This window comes from Mesocricetus auratus, unplaced genomic scaffold (assembly GCF_017639785.1).
Source record: "Mesocricetus auratus isolate SY011 unplaced genomic scaffold, BCM_Maur_2.0 Super-Scaffold_100004, whole genome shotgun sequence".
Classification (NCBI taxonomy): Eukaryota; Metazoa; Chordata; class Mammalia; order Rodentia; family Cricetidae; genus Mesocricetus; species Mesocricetus auratus.
This window is the reverse complement of record NW_024429189.1, coordinates 97,908,151-97,922,898: the sequence shown is the minus strand read 5'-3', so window position 1 is coordinate 97,922,898 and position 14,748 is coordinate 97,908,151. Positions and strand designations below refer to the sequence as shown.

General features: G+C 39.1%; 1 protein-coding gene and 1 non-coding gene across 3 annotated transcripts in view; both read left to right on the top strand.

Annotated features, from left to right (window-relative positions):
• Positions 1-14,748, top strand: part of Rnf24 (ring finger protein 24) — a 55,339-nt gene that overhangs the window by 29,650 nt on the left and 10,941 nt on the right. Inside the window, exons 1-3 of one of the 2 annotated variants that reach the window (XM_040746330.1) lie at positions 30-114; positions 10,349-10,498; positions 14,548-14,590. In XM_040746330.1, the coding sequence (XP_040602264.1) occupies positions 10,356-10,498; positions 14,548-14,590 (186 nt within the window). In that variant the 5' untranslated portion in view covers positions 30-114; positions 10,349-10,355. Of the gene's footprint in view, positions 1-29; positions 115-10,348; positions 10,499-14,547; positions 14,591-14,748 lie in introns of those variants that run through there. The other variant, XM_005068651.4, reaches the window with a different exon arrangement.
• Positions 410-515, top strand: LOC121140637. Its single transcript, XR_005877555.1, has one exon. It is a non-coding gene; the product is annotated as a U6 spliceosomal RNA (small nuclear RNA).

The following is a 14,748-nucleotide window of genomic DNA, read 5'->3' as shown; positions in this document are numbered from 1 at the left end:
CGGTCAGATGTAAGCTCTCAGCTACTTCTCTAGTGCCATTCCTGCCTGCCTGCTGCCACACTCCCTACCTTGATGGTCATGGACTCTAATCCTTTGGAACTGTGAGCCTGCAATGTAAGTGTTTCATAAGTTGCTTTGATCATAATGTCTTGTTACAGCAATAGAAAAGTAACTAAGACACCATCCAGCTAAATTGGTGAGCTCAGGTTCAGTGAGAGATCTTGTCTCAAAAATAAGGTGAAAAGCTAATAAGATGGTTCAACAGGCAAAGGTATGCAAGCTTGGTGGACCTGAGTTCTGTCCTTAAAACTCAGGGGGTGGGAGAACAGACTCCACAGAATTGATCTCACTCTTCCTCCACATACACGTCATGCACACGCAACAATAAAACTTTAAAACTTAAGATTGAGTGCTCACTTTGGCAGCATATGTATTAAAATTGGAGTGATACAGAGAAGATTAGCACGGCCCCTTTGTAAAGATGACATTGAAATTTGTGAAGATTCCATATTTTTGAAGAATAAGTAAAAATTAAGATGAATTGATAGAGGAGACACCAGATGTCATTGATCTCAGGGAGGAAGCCTGTTTCATGAAAAAGATGGAGAACATTTGAGGAACACACAAACACAGGCACTTACAAATGTGTACATATAAATACCACACACACATACACAAAATTAACAGACTAACCCCCATGATATCCATTCATGAGGGAAGAGCCTTGTTGCTGTACAGCTCTCGAAGTCTTCCTATAATATTATTGCAACAGAAATTAAACTGTAACATAAATTTGGAAGGAGACAAGCATGACTTTAGCAAAACCTGTTCTTATGTTCACTATTCATTTGGTGTTCTTTTCAGCCACCTTCCCAAGAGAACATTTAAAAAACCTGAGGACATGTCCAATGGCTCAGAGGTTAAAGAGCACTTACCTCTTCCAGAGGGCCTGGGTTCCGTTCCCAGTACCCACTTCAGGTGGATCTTTTACTCCAGCTCCCGGGAATCCAATGTCTTCTGGTCTCCTCAAGCACCTACACCGATGTGCACTTTTGCACATGCAGACACATACCTATACATAATAAAAATCTTTAAAGTAAACTTAACTGAAAAAGAATAATTTTGAAATATTAAAAAGAAAGCAATACTGCTCTACCTTGTATAAATTACTAATGTGCTTAAATTACATTAAAACAAAGCACTAAATGCTGATAAAGGACATCACAGTATTTTCTTCTTTTTTTTTTTTTGGCTTTTTTTTTGTCTTTTTTTGAGACAGGGTTTCTCTGTGGCTTTGGAGGCTGTCCTGGAACTAGCTCTTGTAGCCCAGGCTGGCCTCGAACTCACAGAGATCCGCCTGCCTCTGCCTCCCGAGTGCTGGGATTAAAGGCGTGCGCCACCAACGCCCGGCTCATCACAGTATTTTCTAATATATATTCATTGGGGATTAAATATTTTAATTTAAGAAACAAAACTATGAAAATGTGAAAAGAGAATATCAGTGAACATTTCTTTAATCAGATATGAGAAAACCAAAAATAGAAAAAAATAAAGAGTGACTGATTATTATTGTCAGAGCAGCCAGACAGGGACCTGAGTAGGCACGCTTATCTCACAGAAATAAAATCTCGGTACTCTTCACTAGATATCTGTCCTTTTTCTTCCTTTTTATTTTAAATTTGAATATAGGCAGAATGATTTATCTCCTTAGGGAAAAATAGCAACACAAATACAGTAGATGACAGGAAGTGGTGAAAATTGTGACTAATGGTAACTTATTGGCATGTGTTCACATTCACAGGCACTCTATAGACTGTAAAAATGCCACCCACCCTATTATGCAACAGTACAGCCTGCAGAATGGCCATGCAGCCCCAAGCTGTGCCTTACTGTGAAAAACACAGCTTAGTTGTAAAGTGATTGCCTAGCATGCTTATGAACTATATATTCTTTAAAGTCAGGTCTTCTTGAGCCAGTTTGGCTATTTATATACCTATAACATCCATTAATCTAAATTAGGAAATTAATACTCAAAGTCTCATTAGTTTTTTTAAAGATCTCAGCATAACATTTTCTTTTTAATATTTTATTTGGTTAGTTGACTCAAACCTGCCTCATTTTTTTCTTTTAGTTCATCTATTTTTTTGGTTTTCCCTTTATTTTTTCTGACTTACATGATTTGTTCTAAAATTGAACTATCTAGTTAATTTTCAGTATTTTCCTGTTCTTTTAAAATTGATAGTATAAATGAAAGGTTATGTTTCCAATTTCTGTCTATTGAAATGAACATTCCATGCTTGAGCAACTGTCTTTGGTAGGATGGAGCATCCTTTGGGTATATATACCCAGAGTGGTATAGCTGGATGTGGTGCTATATTATTTATGATTTATTAAAGCTTACCTGAGGATTCAGAACAGAGTCAGCCACAAGTCATAGAAGCTTTAATCCCAGCAGCCAGAAGCTAGGGGTTGGTGGGATGCACCTTTAATCCTAGTACTCATGATTAAGAGGTAGATGGAGCTCTGCAATTCCAAGGCCACACGCCTTTAATCCCAGCATTAGGGAGGTACATAAGACAGGAGCAAAGTCTCAGTATAGCATTCGTTCTCCAGACATACTGAGGATAGGAAGACATTCAGTCTCAGGATTCTCCCTTCACGTTGAGGAGAGACGGAAGGATCAGCCACTTCAGCCTGAGGTAGTGGTAAGAGCTTAATGGCCTGCTGCTTTGCTTTTCTGATTTTCAGCTTGAAGCTTGAACCCCAGTATCAGTCTCTAGGTCTTTTATATATTGTGTTACAGCTAGATCTGGAGGTAGGTCAATTCTCATCATCTTGAGGAACCACAACACTGAATTCTGTAGTGTCTGTACAAGTTTACAGGCCCACCAGCAGTGAATGAGTGGTCCCCTTCCTCCACATCCTTGCCAGAATGAACTGTCATTTGTTAGCCATTCTGGCAGGTGTAAGATGAAATCTCAAAGTAGTTTTGGTTTGTGTTTTCCTAAGGATGTTGAACATTTCTTTTGTTTCTCGGCCATTTGCGTTTCTTCTTGAGAGTGCTCTATTTGATCTGATCTGGACCCCATTTTTAAATTGAATTGTTAGTTTTTGTTTTTTGGTTTTTTGGGGGTTTTTTTTTTGGTTTTGTTTTTTTTGTTTGTTTGTTTGTTTGGTTTTACAAGACAGGGTTTCTCTGTATTGTTTTGGAGGCTGTTGGTCCAGCCTGGCCTCGAACTCACAGAGATCCTCCTGCCTCTGCCTCCCGAGTGCTGGGATTAAAGGTGTGAGCCACCACCGCCCGGCTGTTAGTTTTCTTGATATCTGGGTTTATTCAACTTCTTTATATATTATATATATATGTATCATTGGTAAAATCTTTTCCCATCTTGTAGACTGCCACCTTGTTCAAATAATAGTGTTCTTTGCTATGCAGGAGCTTTTTAGTTTCATTTATTGTTGATCCTAGTGCCTCTGCTGTTGGTGTTCTGTTTAGAAAGTCTGTACTATGCCAATACATTTAAAGCTATTCCCCATTTTCTCTTCTATCAGGTTCAGTGTATCTGGGGGGTTTTCTTGTTTTGGTTTTGGTTTTTGTGTGGTTTGGGTTTTTGTTTGTTTTTTTGTTTGTTTTTTGAGACAGGGTTTCTCTGTGGCTTTGGAGGCTGTCCTGGAACTAGCTCTTGTATACCAAGCCGGTCTCAAACTCACAGAGATCGGCCTGCCTCTGTCTGTAGAGTGTTGGGATTAAAGGCATGTGCCACCACTGCCCGGCTTCAGTATATCTAGTTTTATGTTGAGGTCTTTGATTTATTTGCAATTAAGTTTTATCCAGGTTGAGAAATAGGGATCTATTTGGATTCTTTCTACATGCAGCCATCCAGTTTGATCAATACCATTTGTTGAAGTTGCTGCCTTTTCCCTGTGTGTATTTCTGGCTTCTTTGCCAAAAAGCAGGTGACCATAGGTATGAGGATTTATGTCAGGGTCTACAATTCCATTGATCAATATGTCTGTTTTTGTACCAATACCATACTCTGTAGTACAGTTTGAGGTAAGGGATGGTGATACCTCCAGCAGTTTGTTTATTATTTAGGATTTCTTTAGCTATCTTTGCTTTTTGGTTTTGTTTTAGGGAGTGTGTGTGTGTGTGTGTGTGCGTGTTTCCATATAAAACTGAAAATTGTTCTGTCAAGACCTGTTAATGGAATTTTTATGGGAATTGCACTGAATCTGTATATTGCTTTTCATAGGATGGTCATTTTTTACTATGGTAATCCTACCAATCCATCTTTTTCAGTTTCTTCAGTGTCTTAGTTTTTATCATACAAGTCTTTCATTTGCTTGGTTAGAGTTACCCCAAGGTATTTTATATTATTTGATGCTGTTGTGAAAGGTTATGTTTCCCTGTGTTCTTTCTCAGTCTGTCATTTGTATATAGGAAAACTGCTGATTGTGAGTTGATTTTTGTCTCCAACTACTTTGCTGAAAGTGTATTATCAGCTGTAGGAGTTTCCAGTGGAATTATTAGGGCCACTAGCATATGTAGTACAAATTCTAACTGTTCAATAAAAACTCAGTCACATATTGGAGTTAATGTTGAAGGTCAGGGAAGCAAAGCGGCCAGCCACTAGAGAGTTCTTACCTCTACCAATGCTCAGACCAAAGGGGCAGTCTAAGTATCCTTCAGTGCAGTCTAAGACTGCACTGCTCCTCACACTGCATCTCTCTTTTGTCTCCTGCCCACTTGTATTTCTGTCTCCATTATCACCCCTGTTTCCACCTCACTAGTGCTGGGATTAAAGGCATGAGATTCCAAGTGCTGGGATCACCTTTGTGTGAGCTCTGTTTCTCCTTTAGACAGATTCAATCTCATGTAGTCCAGGGTGGCCCTCTGCCTCTCTCTCCCAAGTCCTGAGATTAAAGGTGTGTGACACCACTGCCTGGCCTCTATGACTAACTAGTATACCTAGCTTTGCACTCTGATCTTCAGGCAAGCTTTAATTTGTTAGATCATAAACAAAATATCACCACAATCTTATATATCATCTGCAAATAACAATACACTGACTTCTTTCCAATTTGTATTCCCTTGATCTCCTTCAGTTGTCTTATTGCTCTTGCTAAGACTTAAGTACTATGTTGAATACGGAGAGATGGATAACCTTGTCTTGTTCCTGATTTTAGTGAAGTCGCTTTGAGTTACTCTATTAAGATGATGCTAGCTAAGAGCTTGCTGTAAACTGTCTTTATTATGTTGAGGTATGTCCCTTGTATCCCTAATCTTTCCAGGACTTTTATCATGAAAAGGGATGTTGGATTTTGTCAAAGGCCTTTTCTGCTTCTAATGAGATGGTCATATGATTTTTATCTTTCAGTTTGCTTATGGTGGACTACATTTACGTAATTACAAATGTCTAACCACTCCCTCCATCTCTGTGATGAAGCCAACTCGATCATGGAGGATTATGTTTTTGATGTGTTTTTTTGTTTTGTATTTGTTTTGTTTTTCAAGACAGGGTTTCTCTATAGTGCTTTGAATCCTGCCCTGGAACTCACTCTGTAGACCAAGATAGCCTCAAACTCACAGAGATCTGTCTGCCTCTGCCTCCCGAGTGCTGGGATTAAAGGTGTGTGCCACCAACGCTTGGCTTGATGTGTTCTCGTATTCAGTTTGCAAATATTTTACTGATAATTTTTGCATCTATATTCAAAAGGGAAATTGGTCTGTAATTTTGAGTCTTTATGAGGTTTGGGTATCAGGGTAATTGTGGCCTCATAAAATGAATTAGGCAAAGTTCTTTCTGTTTGTATTTTGTGGAATAATTTGAGAAGTATTGGTATTAATTCATTGAAAGTCTGATAGAATTCTGAGCTAAAACCATCTGGTTCTGTTACTTTTGTTTTTTTGTTGGTAGACTTTTTAATAATTGCTTCTAAATAGAGGCAATAAATAGGGGTGCACAATTAAAAATGGGATACAGAACTAAATAGAGAATTCTCAGTGGAGGAGTATAAAATGACTGATAGACACTTAAGAAAGTGCTCAACATCCTTAACCATCAGGGAAATGCAAATCAAAAAAACTCTGAGATATCATCTTACTCCTGTCAGAATGGCTAAAATCAAAAACACCAATGACAGTTTATGCTAGAGAGGATGTGGAGAAAGAGGAACACTCCTCCACTGCTGGTGGGAGTGCCAACTTGTACAGCCACTTTGGAAATCAATATGGAGGTTCCTAAGAAAAATGAGAATCAGTCTACCACAAGATCCAGCAATTCCACTCTTAGGCAAATACCCAAAAGATGCACATTCATACGATAAGGACATCTGTTCAACTATGTTCATAGCAGCATTGTTTGTAATAGCCAGAACCTGGAAGCAACCTAGATGCCCCTCAACTGAAGAGTGGATAGAGAAAATGTGGTATATTTACACAGCGGGAAAAAAAAAACAATGGAAATCTTGAAATTTGCAGGCAATGATGGCACTAGAAGAAGCCATCCTGAATGAGGTAACCCAGTCACAAAAAGACAAACATGGTATGTACTCATATATGGATTTTAGACATGGAGCAGGGGATTGCCAGCCTACAATCCCACCACCAGAGAGTCTGGGAAACAGAGAGGACCCTAAGAGAGATGCACATGGTACCACAGAGAAGGGGAATGGGACAAGATCTCCTGAGTGGATTGGGAGCATGAGAGGAGGAGAGAGGGAGATGGGAGAAAGAGAGGGGGAGAGGAAGCTATGGGAGAGCAGGAAGGTTGAGTCGGGGGAAGAATAGAGGAGAGCAGGATGAGAGTTACCATAATAGAGGGAGCCATTATAGGTTTGAGGAGAGATCTAACAATAGGGAGATTTCCAGAGATCTACAAGGATGACACCAACTGGCAATCTAAGCAATAATGGAGAGGCTGTCTTAAATGTCCTTCCCCAATAATGAGATTGATGACTACCTAGAACCCTCATCCAGTGATGGAAGCAGAGGCAGACACTCACAGTTAAATACTGAACTGAACTCCTGGAACCCAGTTGCAGACAGAGAGGAGTGATGAGCAAAAGGGTCAAGACCGGGCTGGTGAAACCCACAGAGACAGCTGACCTCAACAAGGGGGAGCTCATGGACCCCAGACTGATGGCTGAGAAGCCAGCATGGGACTCATCTAGACCCCCTGAATATGGGGGTCAGTGAGGAGGCCTCGGCAGTAGATCAGTATTTACCCCTGGCATATGAATGGACTTTGGGAGCTCATTCCACATGGAGGGATGCTCTTTCAGCCTGGACACAAGAGGGAGGGCCTAGGCCCTGTGCTGGATGATATGACAGACTTTGGAGATCCCCCAGGGAGGGTGAGACCCAGGGGAGGGAGGGAGGTGGGGTGTTGGGGGAATTGGTTGGAGGCAGGGTAGGAGGGGAGGGAGAGGAAGCTGGAATTGAGATGTGAAGCAAGTAGTTTCTAATTTAAATAAAGGGAAAATGAATAGGGGTTCTTAAATTTCAGTAGGGGGCATATATGCATCAAGAAAATTATCCATTTTTTTTTTTTTTTAGATTTTCTGGTTTGATGGAGTACAGGATTTTAAAGTCTGTCCTCATGATTCTCTGGATTTCCTCATGTCTGTTAATTTGCTTCTTCTCTCTGTCTTTTAGTTAATTTAGCTAAGGGTTTGTCAATTTTATTGATATTTTCAAAGAATCCACTCTTTGCCTCACTTCACCTCACTGATTCTTAGTATTATTTTTGCTATTGTTTTTGTTTCTATTTTATTGATTTCTGCCCTGAGTTTGATATTTCTTGCCATCTATTCCTTTTGGGTGTGAGTTCTTTTAGTTTTGGAGCTTTCAAGTGTGTTCTTACTCATATGAGTGCTTTGAACTTACCTTGTAGAATCACCTTCATTGTGTCCCATAAGTCTGGGTATTTATATATTCATTTTCATCCAATTCTAGAAAGTTTTAAATTTCTTTCTTAATTTATGTCTTGACCCAGTTTTCATTGAGTTGTTCAGTGTCCATGAGTTTGTTTCTGTTGTTGCTGTCATCCAGCTTTGATACACGGCGGCCAGAGAGGATACAGGGATTATTTCAGTTTTCTTATATTTGTTGAGACTTGGCTTTGTGACCAAGTATGTGTTCAATTTTGGAGAAAGCTCCATGAGCTTCTAAGAAGGAAGTATATTTTTTAGTGTTTGGAAGGAGTGTCCTATAAATATCTGCTAGGTTCATTTGGTTTATGACATCATTTAGCTCCAACATTTCTCTGTTTAGTTTTGTCTGTTTATTGGCAAGAGAGGAGTGTTGAAATCACCCACTATCGCTGTATGACAGTCAATATGTGATTTAAGCTGTGGTAGTTTTTAGTGTTTTTTATGAACTTAGGTGCCCTTGTGTTTGGTGCATAGAAGTTAAGAATTGCAATGTCCTCTTGGATTTTTCCTTTGAGTATGTAGTGTCCTTCTCTAGCTCTTCTGATTAGTTTTGTTGTCAGATATTAAAGTGGCTACACCAACTTGCTTCTTAGGTCAATTTGCTTGGAATATTTTTTTTTCATCCCTTTTCCTCTGAGGTGATGTCTATCCTTGATGTTAAAGTGTGTTTCTTGGATGCAGCAGAAGGATGGATCCTGTTTTCTTCTTCTTCTTCTTTTTTTTTTTTTTTTTTTTTTTTTTTTTTGTTTTTCGAGACAGGGTTTCTCTGTGGCTTTGGAGGCTGTCCTGGAACTCGCTTGGTAGTCCAGGCTGGTCTCAAACTCACAGAGATCCACCTGCCTCTGCCTCCCGAGTGCTGGGATTAAAGGCGTGCGCCACCAACGCCCGGCCGGATCCTGTTTTCTATCCAGTCTGTGATTGCCTTTTTTTGTTGGGGAATTGAGATCATTGGTGTTAAGAATTATCAATGAGCAGCATTTGTTGATTCCTGTTATTTTGTAGTGAGTATGTGTATGTCCCCCTCTTTCTGGTCTATAATTATTTATTCCTTGTATTTTCTTGGGTGTGGTTAGCCTCTTTAGATTATAGGGCTGGATAGATATTGTTTACATTTAGTTTTATCTTGGAATATCCTATTTTCCTTATCTATTGTGATTGAAAGTTTGGCTTGGTATAGTAGTTTTGGATGGCAACTGTGGTCTCGGTTTGTAGAACACCTTTTGTTCTACATTAGGCTTTAAAGTCTACACTGAGAGCCGGGCGTTGGTGGCACACGCCTTTAATCCCAGCACTCGGGAGGCAGAGGCAGGCGGATCTCTGTGAGTTCCAGGCCGGGCTGGACCGACAGCCTCCAAAATAATACAGAGAAACCCTGTCTTGTAAAAACAAAAAACAAAAACCAAATAAAGTCTACACTGAGAAGTTAGGAGTTATTGTAATAGGTCTGCCTTTATATGTTCCTTGCAGATTTTAATATTCTTTCTTTGTTCTGTATATTTAGTGTTTTTGATTATTGCATGCCAAGGAGAATTTCTTTTCTTGTCTGGTCTATTTTCTATGCATTTGCCCTGGGTTTCTTCTCCTTTCTCTATTCCTCTTCTTAGATCATTTCATAGTGTCTCAAATTTCCTGGATGTTTTGTGCCAGAATTTTTTAGGCTTAACATTTTCTTTGACCAAGCTACCCATTTCTTCTATCATGTTTTCAATGCCTCTTTCATCTCTTGTATTCTGTTGGTGAGGTTTGTCACTGAGGTTCCTGTTATAGTTCCTACATTTTTCATCTGTGGATTTTCTTTATTGATTCCACTGTCAGGTCTTAATTGTCATTTCCTTCTACTAGTTGTTTGTGTTTTCATAGATTTCTTTAAGAGATTTAGTCATTTCCTCCTATGTTTCAGCCAAGGCAGATGGGTTATTTTTCATATATTACCATTATAAATACTGGTAAGTTATGAGGTGAATACTGCTACATATAGGGGTGCATTATTAAATAACCTGAGAAGTTTTAATACATTTTTGTACCTTGAAGCTTTGGTGTTGATTAATTACTAGCATTATTTTATGATGTGCATTATGAATGAATGTAAACTGAAATGCTTTATGTTTTGAATCTAATAACATTGGTAAATATTTGGTGTGATAATGAAGGAAGGACAAGAATAGTAATACTTTAACTAATTTTAGTTCAGGCCAAGCATTAGAAAACTTGCCTCTATGGTTCTAAGGGAGTGTGAGAGTTTGTTTTGGGATTGTTTGGGGGGGTTGATTTTTTTAAACAGTCTTGGCTATGTAGCTTTGGCTAACCTCAAACTCATAGCAATTCTCCTTCCTCCTCCCAGTGGCTGGGATTACAGACATGTACCACCACGCTTGTCCACACCTAATTCTTTTCCATTCTTTCTTTCCCACAGTTCATCCATGAGCTCAGATTTCCCACATTACAACTTCAGGATGCCTAATATTGGATTCCAGAATCTGCCTCTCAACATATATATTGTGGTTTTTGGCACTGCTGTATTTGTCTTCATCCTTAGTTTGCTCTTCTGTTGCTACTTGATTAGGTAATCTATTTTTATTATTTTCTGATATTTCAGAATATGTTAAACAGTTATTTCTACCATAAGGCCAAAATATGTGTAAGAATGGGCCAATTTTCTAAGGCCATAGTGGCTTAGCATTTTAACTGGCTGTGAGTTGGTTGTTCAGTAACCTACTTTTGTTCAGTCTTTAATCCTACCAGCTGATGAGGTGTTTTACTCTGTAGGAGAAAATGGTCTTCAATAACTCTTCCACAATATTAGTGCCCCATCCAGATACACTTAACATCATCATCTCCAAGACTTAACCTACTTTCTCTTTTTAAGTTTTGTTTTGAGACAGAGCCTCAATCTATGCATCCCTGACTGGCTTGGTACCCATTATGTAGACTTGAACTCTTGCAGATATCCCTGCCTCTGCTCCCAGAGTCCTGATTTAGTCTGTTGGAAGTTGCTCTTGTAGCAGGCATTTGCATCACTGTCATCTGAAGTCATGAGTCAGAAGACAGTATCTTAAGACAAAAGCTATGCCTTAAAAGGCATCTTACAGCTGGTCTTTCAAGACTTTAAATGCCTCTCTGTTGCAAAAGTTGGGTATTCACATAGTTATTTATCTGCATAACACACTAAACATTCCACACTGCAAACATTAACTATTCACAGAGACACGGGACAGAAGAGTTCACCTCACTTGGGATGAGGTGATAGATTTTGTCACTAATGATTCATGCCTGGCTGAGTTGTTATTATCTAAACACTTTTACCTTTTACATTGTTAAATAGAACCTAATTTTCAAAACCAAAACTAACTTTAAAAAGTCTGTATAAGTCAAGTTTAGTAGCAAAGACTTGTGACTTAGTACTTCCAAGGTGAAGCCACATGATCAAGAGTTCAAGGCCAGCTAAGCTGCATGGCAACACCATATATCAAAAAACAACAATGAAAAATGGTACATGAAACCAGGCATGCTGGTGCACACCTTTAATTCCAGCACTCAGGAGGCAGAGGTAGGTAGGAGCATCTCTGTGAATTGAGGCCAGCCTAGTCTACATAGTGAGCTCCAGGATAGCCAGAACTACATAGTGAGACCCTGTCTCAAAAAAATAGTAAAATAATTTGTATTCTTCAAAGAGCTTCTTTTTAGAGTTAAAAAAGGGTAGAGGTATTTGTGGGGTTGGGTTTTGTTTTTATTTTGAGACAGGATCTCATTCTGTCGCTCAGGCTAACCTTAACTTCTGCTCCTCTTGCCTCAGCCTTCTGACTGCAAAATAGTTTTATAGGTAAGAGCCACCTGCCTGTAGTTTCTGATAATCTGGCATGTGATTTTACATTCTTCATGGCAAGTCTTCCCTGGCTGGGCATGATGCTCTTGCCTGTAATTATAGCACTCAGCAGGCTAAGGCCAACTTTAGCTCAATAGTGAGTTCCAGGTGGGATAGAGTAAGACTCTGCCGCAAAAAAATTTACATATACATATACACATATATACATGCATGTATTGAGAGAGAGAGAGCCAGTGCGAGTGCCAGGTAACCCACACAGTCCTAATACTCAGGATGAAGCAAGTCTGTCCTGAGTTCAAAGCCATCCTGAGCTACACAGCAAGACCTTGTCTGAAAGGAGAGGATATAGGGTATGGTAAAACCTGAAGAGAATAGCAAGGGTTTGAAACAACTGATGCATAGAACTTTAGGATTCTAATCATGGATAGGTAAAAACAAAAAGAAATTATAAACCAAGTCCCCCTTCCCCTTCAGTACTAGGCTTATGCATGCTAGACAAGCATTCTATCTCTAAGCTATAGTCTGGTCTGAGCAACAAATAATGATCATATTGAATTTTAGCCATAGAGCATAGGTAAATTTTGGGGTTTTGTTTTTATTTTCAGACATGGTCTTACTTTGCAGCTATGTAGACCAGGCAGGCCTCAAGTTCAGAAATGTGCCTGCCTCTGCCTCCCAAGTGCTGGGATTAAAGCTGAATGCTGTCATAACTGGCAGCCTTCACTCTTATGTGTGAATTCCAATTAAATAAATAAGAATTAGGACCACTAGGCAAGGAAGGCTGATGCTAATGGAAAGACATCATTTTAACCTATCTTCCCAAGATTGTGTCAGAAAGTTACAGTTAGTGACTTTATTATTGGCAATACCTGAACCAACTGATTTTAGTTAAGTGTCAAAAGTTTGAACAGCTGAGAAACTACCATGAAAACGGAGGCTATGGAGACATTAAATGTAAAATGGTATCCCAAGTTAGACTCTTGTTAAGGAAAAGACATGAGTAAAAAACCTCGTGAAATTCAAATGGGGCCTATTGTTGATAGTTGGCTGATATTCTGTCAGTATTATGCCATGTAGTTTTCTAGTTGTATTAACTATACTATAGTTCTATAACTGTATGCATTGGGAAACAAGGAGAAAAATATATGTGAGCTGAGTGTGGTGGTGTAGGGTTATAAGGCAGGGAGTTCTTAAATTCAAAGCCAGTCTGGGCTACATAGTAATACTGTCTCAAATGAAATATATATATGGATTCTATACCTTTTGTATGTTTGCTTTAGAATAAAAGTGTTTTATGTATCTACATGAATTTCTGTGCACCCCATGTGTGCCTGTGGAGACCAGATAGCATTGAAACTGAAATTATCGTCAGTTGTGAGCCATCTGATGAGGGTGTGAGGAATACAACACAGGTTCTCTTCAAGAGCAGTAAGTGCTCTTAGTTGCTCCACCATCTCTCCAGCCCCTGGAATAAAACACTTTAAAATAGCATATATTGGCACAGGGTGTTAGTTTTCTAGGACCCTCTCAGAGCACTATAGTGAGCCCAGACAACAGAAGTGTCCATCTCTTTGGGCATGTCCACTAGAGGCCTCTTCCTAGCCTTTGGTGACAACCAGCAGTCCTTAGTTTTCCTTGGCTTATGGATGCTGTTTAACCTCTGCTCTGCAATCACTTGGTCACTTGGCCTCTTTCCTATCTCTGCCTGTTGACTAAAGATACCAATCACACCAGATCCAGGATTCAGAGTTTTTGAGGGATGCTGTTGGATGCTGTATGAAGGGCAGGAAGATGGAGCACTGGGGTTGGATGCAAAGTTTGTGAGAAAATCACATGTTGCATATGGCATTTGATATCAGACACATAACTGCCTCATTCATGGGGAAAAGAGGATCTTCATAAATGTTTTGAAGCCAGTAAAAACTGGTATAAGGATAAAAAGAATCTAGAACCCTACCTCACAATACATATAAAGTCTAGGCATAGGTAGATCTCAGCCTTAAATGTGGTAGGTAAAATAGTACATGATTTTTTTCAGAATGCAGGACATTGTCTTGAGTAGCCCTCCCAGGCTGGCCCCAAATGTCTATGTATCCAAGAATGACCTTGAACTTTTGATCCTTCTACCACTGTGTTGGGATAATAGGTTTTGTCTTCAAACATTGGCTTCAGGAGAGGTACCTTCTTAATCTTTGACTAGGCAGACATTTCTGTAACAAGATTCAAAAAGAATCTGTTAGGGACTGTAGATTGGAAGAAACCAAGTAACCCATGCAAGAGTCTAAAAGCAGACATAACTAATCTACATTGATCGGCGATAAAAAGACAAATAGGGCCAGGTTCTTTTTTTTCTCTGTTGGTTCGGTTTGTTTTTTCAATGTAGCCCTGGCTGTCCTGTAACTCACTTTGTAGACTTGACCTTGAACTCAGAAAGATCCATCTGCCTCTGCCTCCCGAGTGCTAGAATTAAAGGTGTGCGCCACCACCGCCCAGCAAATAAGACCAGTTTTAAGGATGGACAGTGATTGGGAAGGATCATTTCAGAGGCTTCAGGGGTCCTGGGAATAACCCATATTTTTATGTGGATGGTAATTATTCCAGGAGATGCATATTTTAAATTTCTGAACTGTGTACTTAGTTTTTGCACTTTACCGAATGTGTGTCTTAAGTTTTTAAATTAAGTATGAGACAAATTAAATAAGACTTAACTTAATACACATAATTCTTATCTTCACTAGAACATCTAATATCAAAATCTTAATATCAAACTGTTCATTTGTGTCTTTTAGGCTAAGACATCAAGCACACAAAGAATTTTATGCCTACAAACAGGTGAGAAATATAATTACAATTAGCTTTTATCATACTTTGCAATAAACTTTGAGACTATGATTCCATAGTTTAAACTGGGCTTAGCTTAACATTAGCTCATCTTAGCTTTTCATTTGTCAGTTTGTAGCACAGAATAGATCAATATGATTTTCTCATGT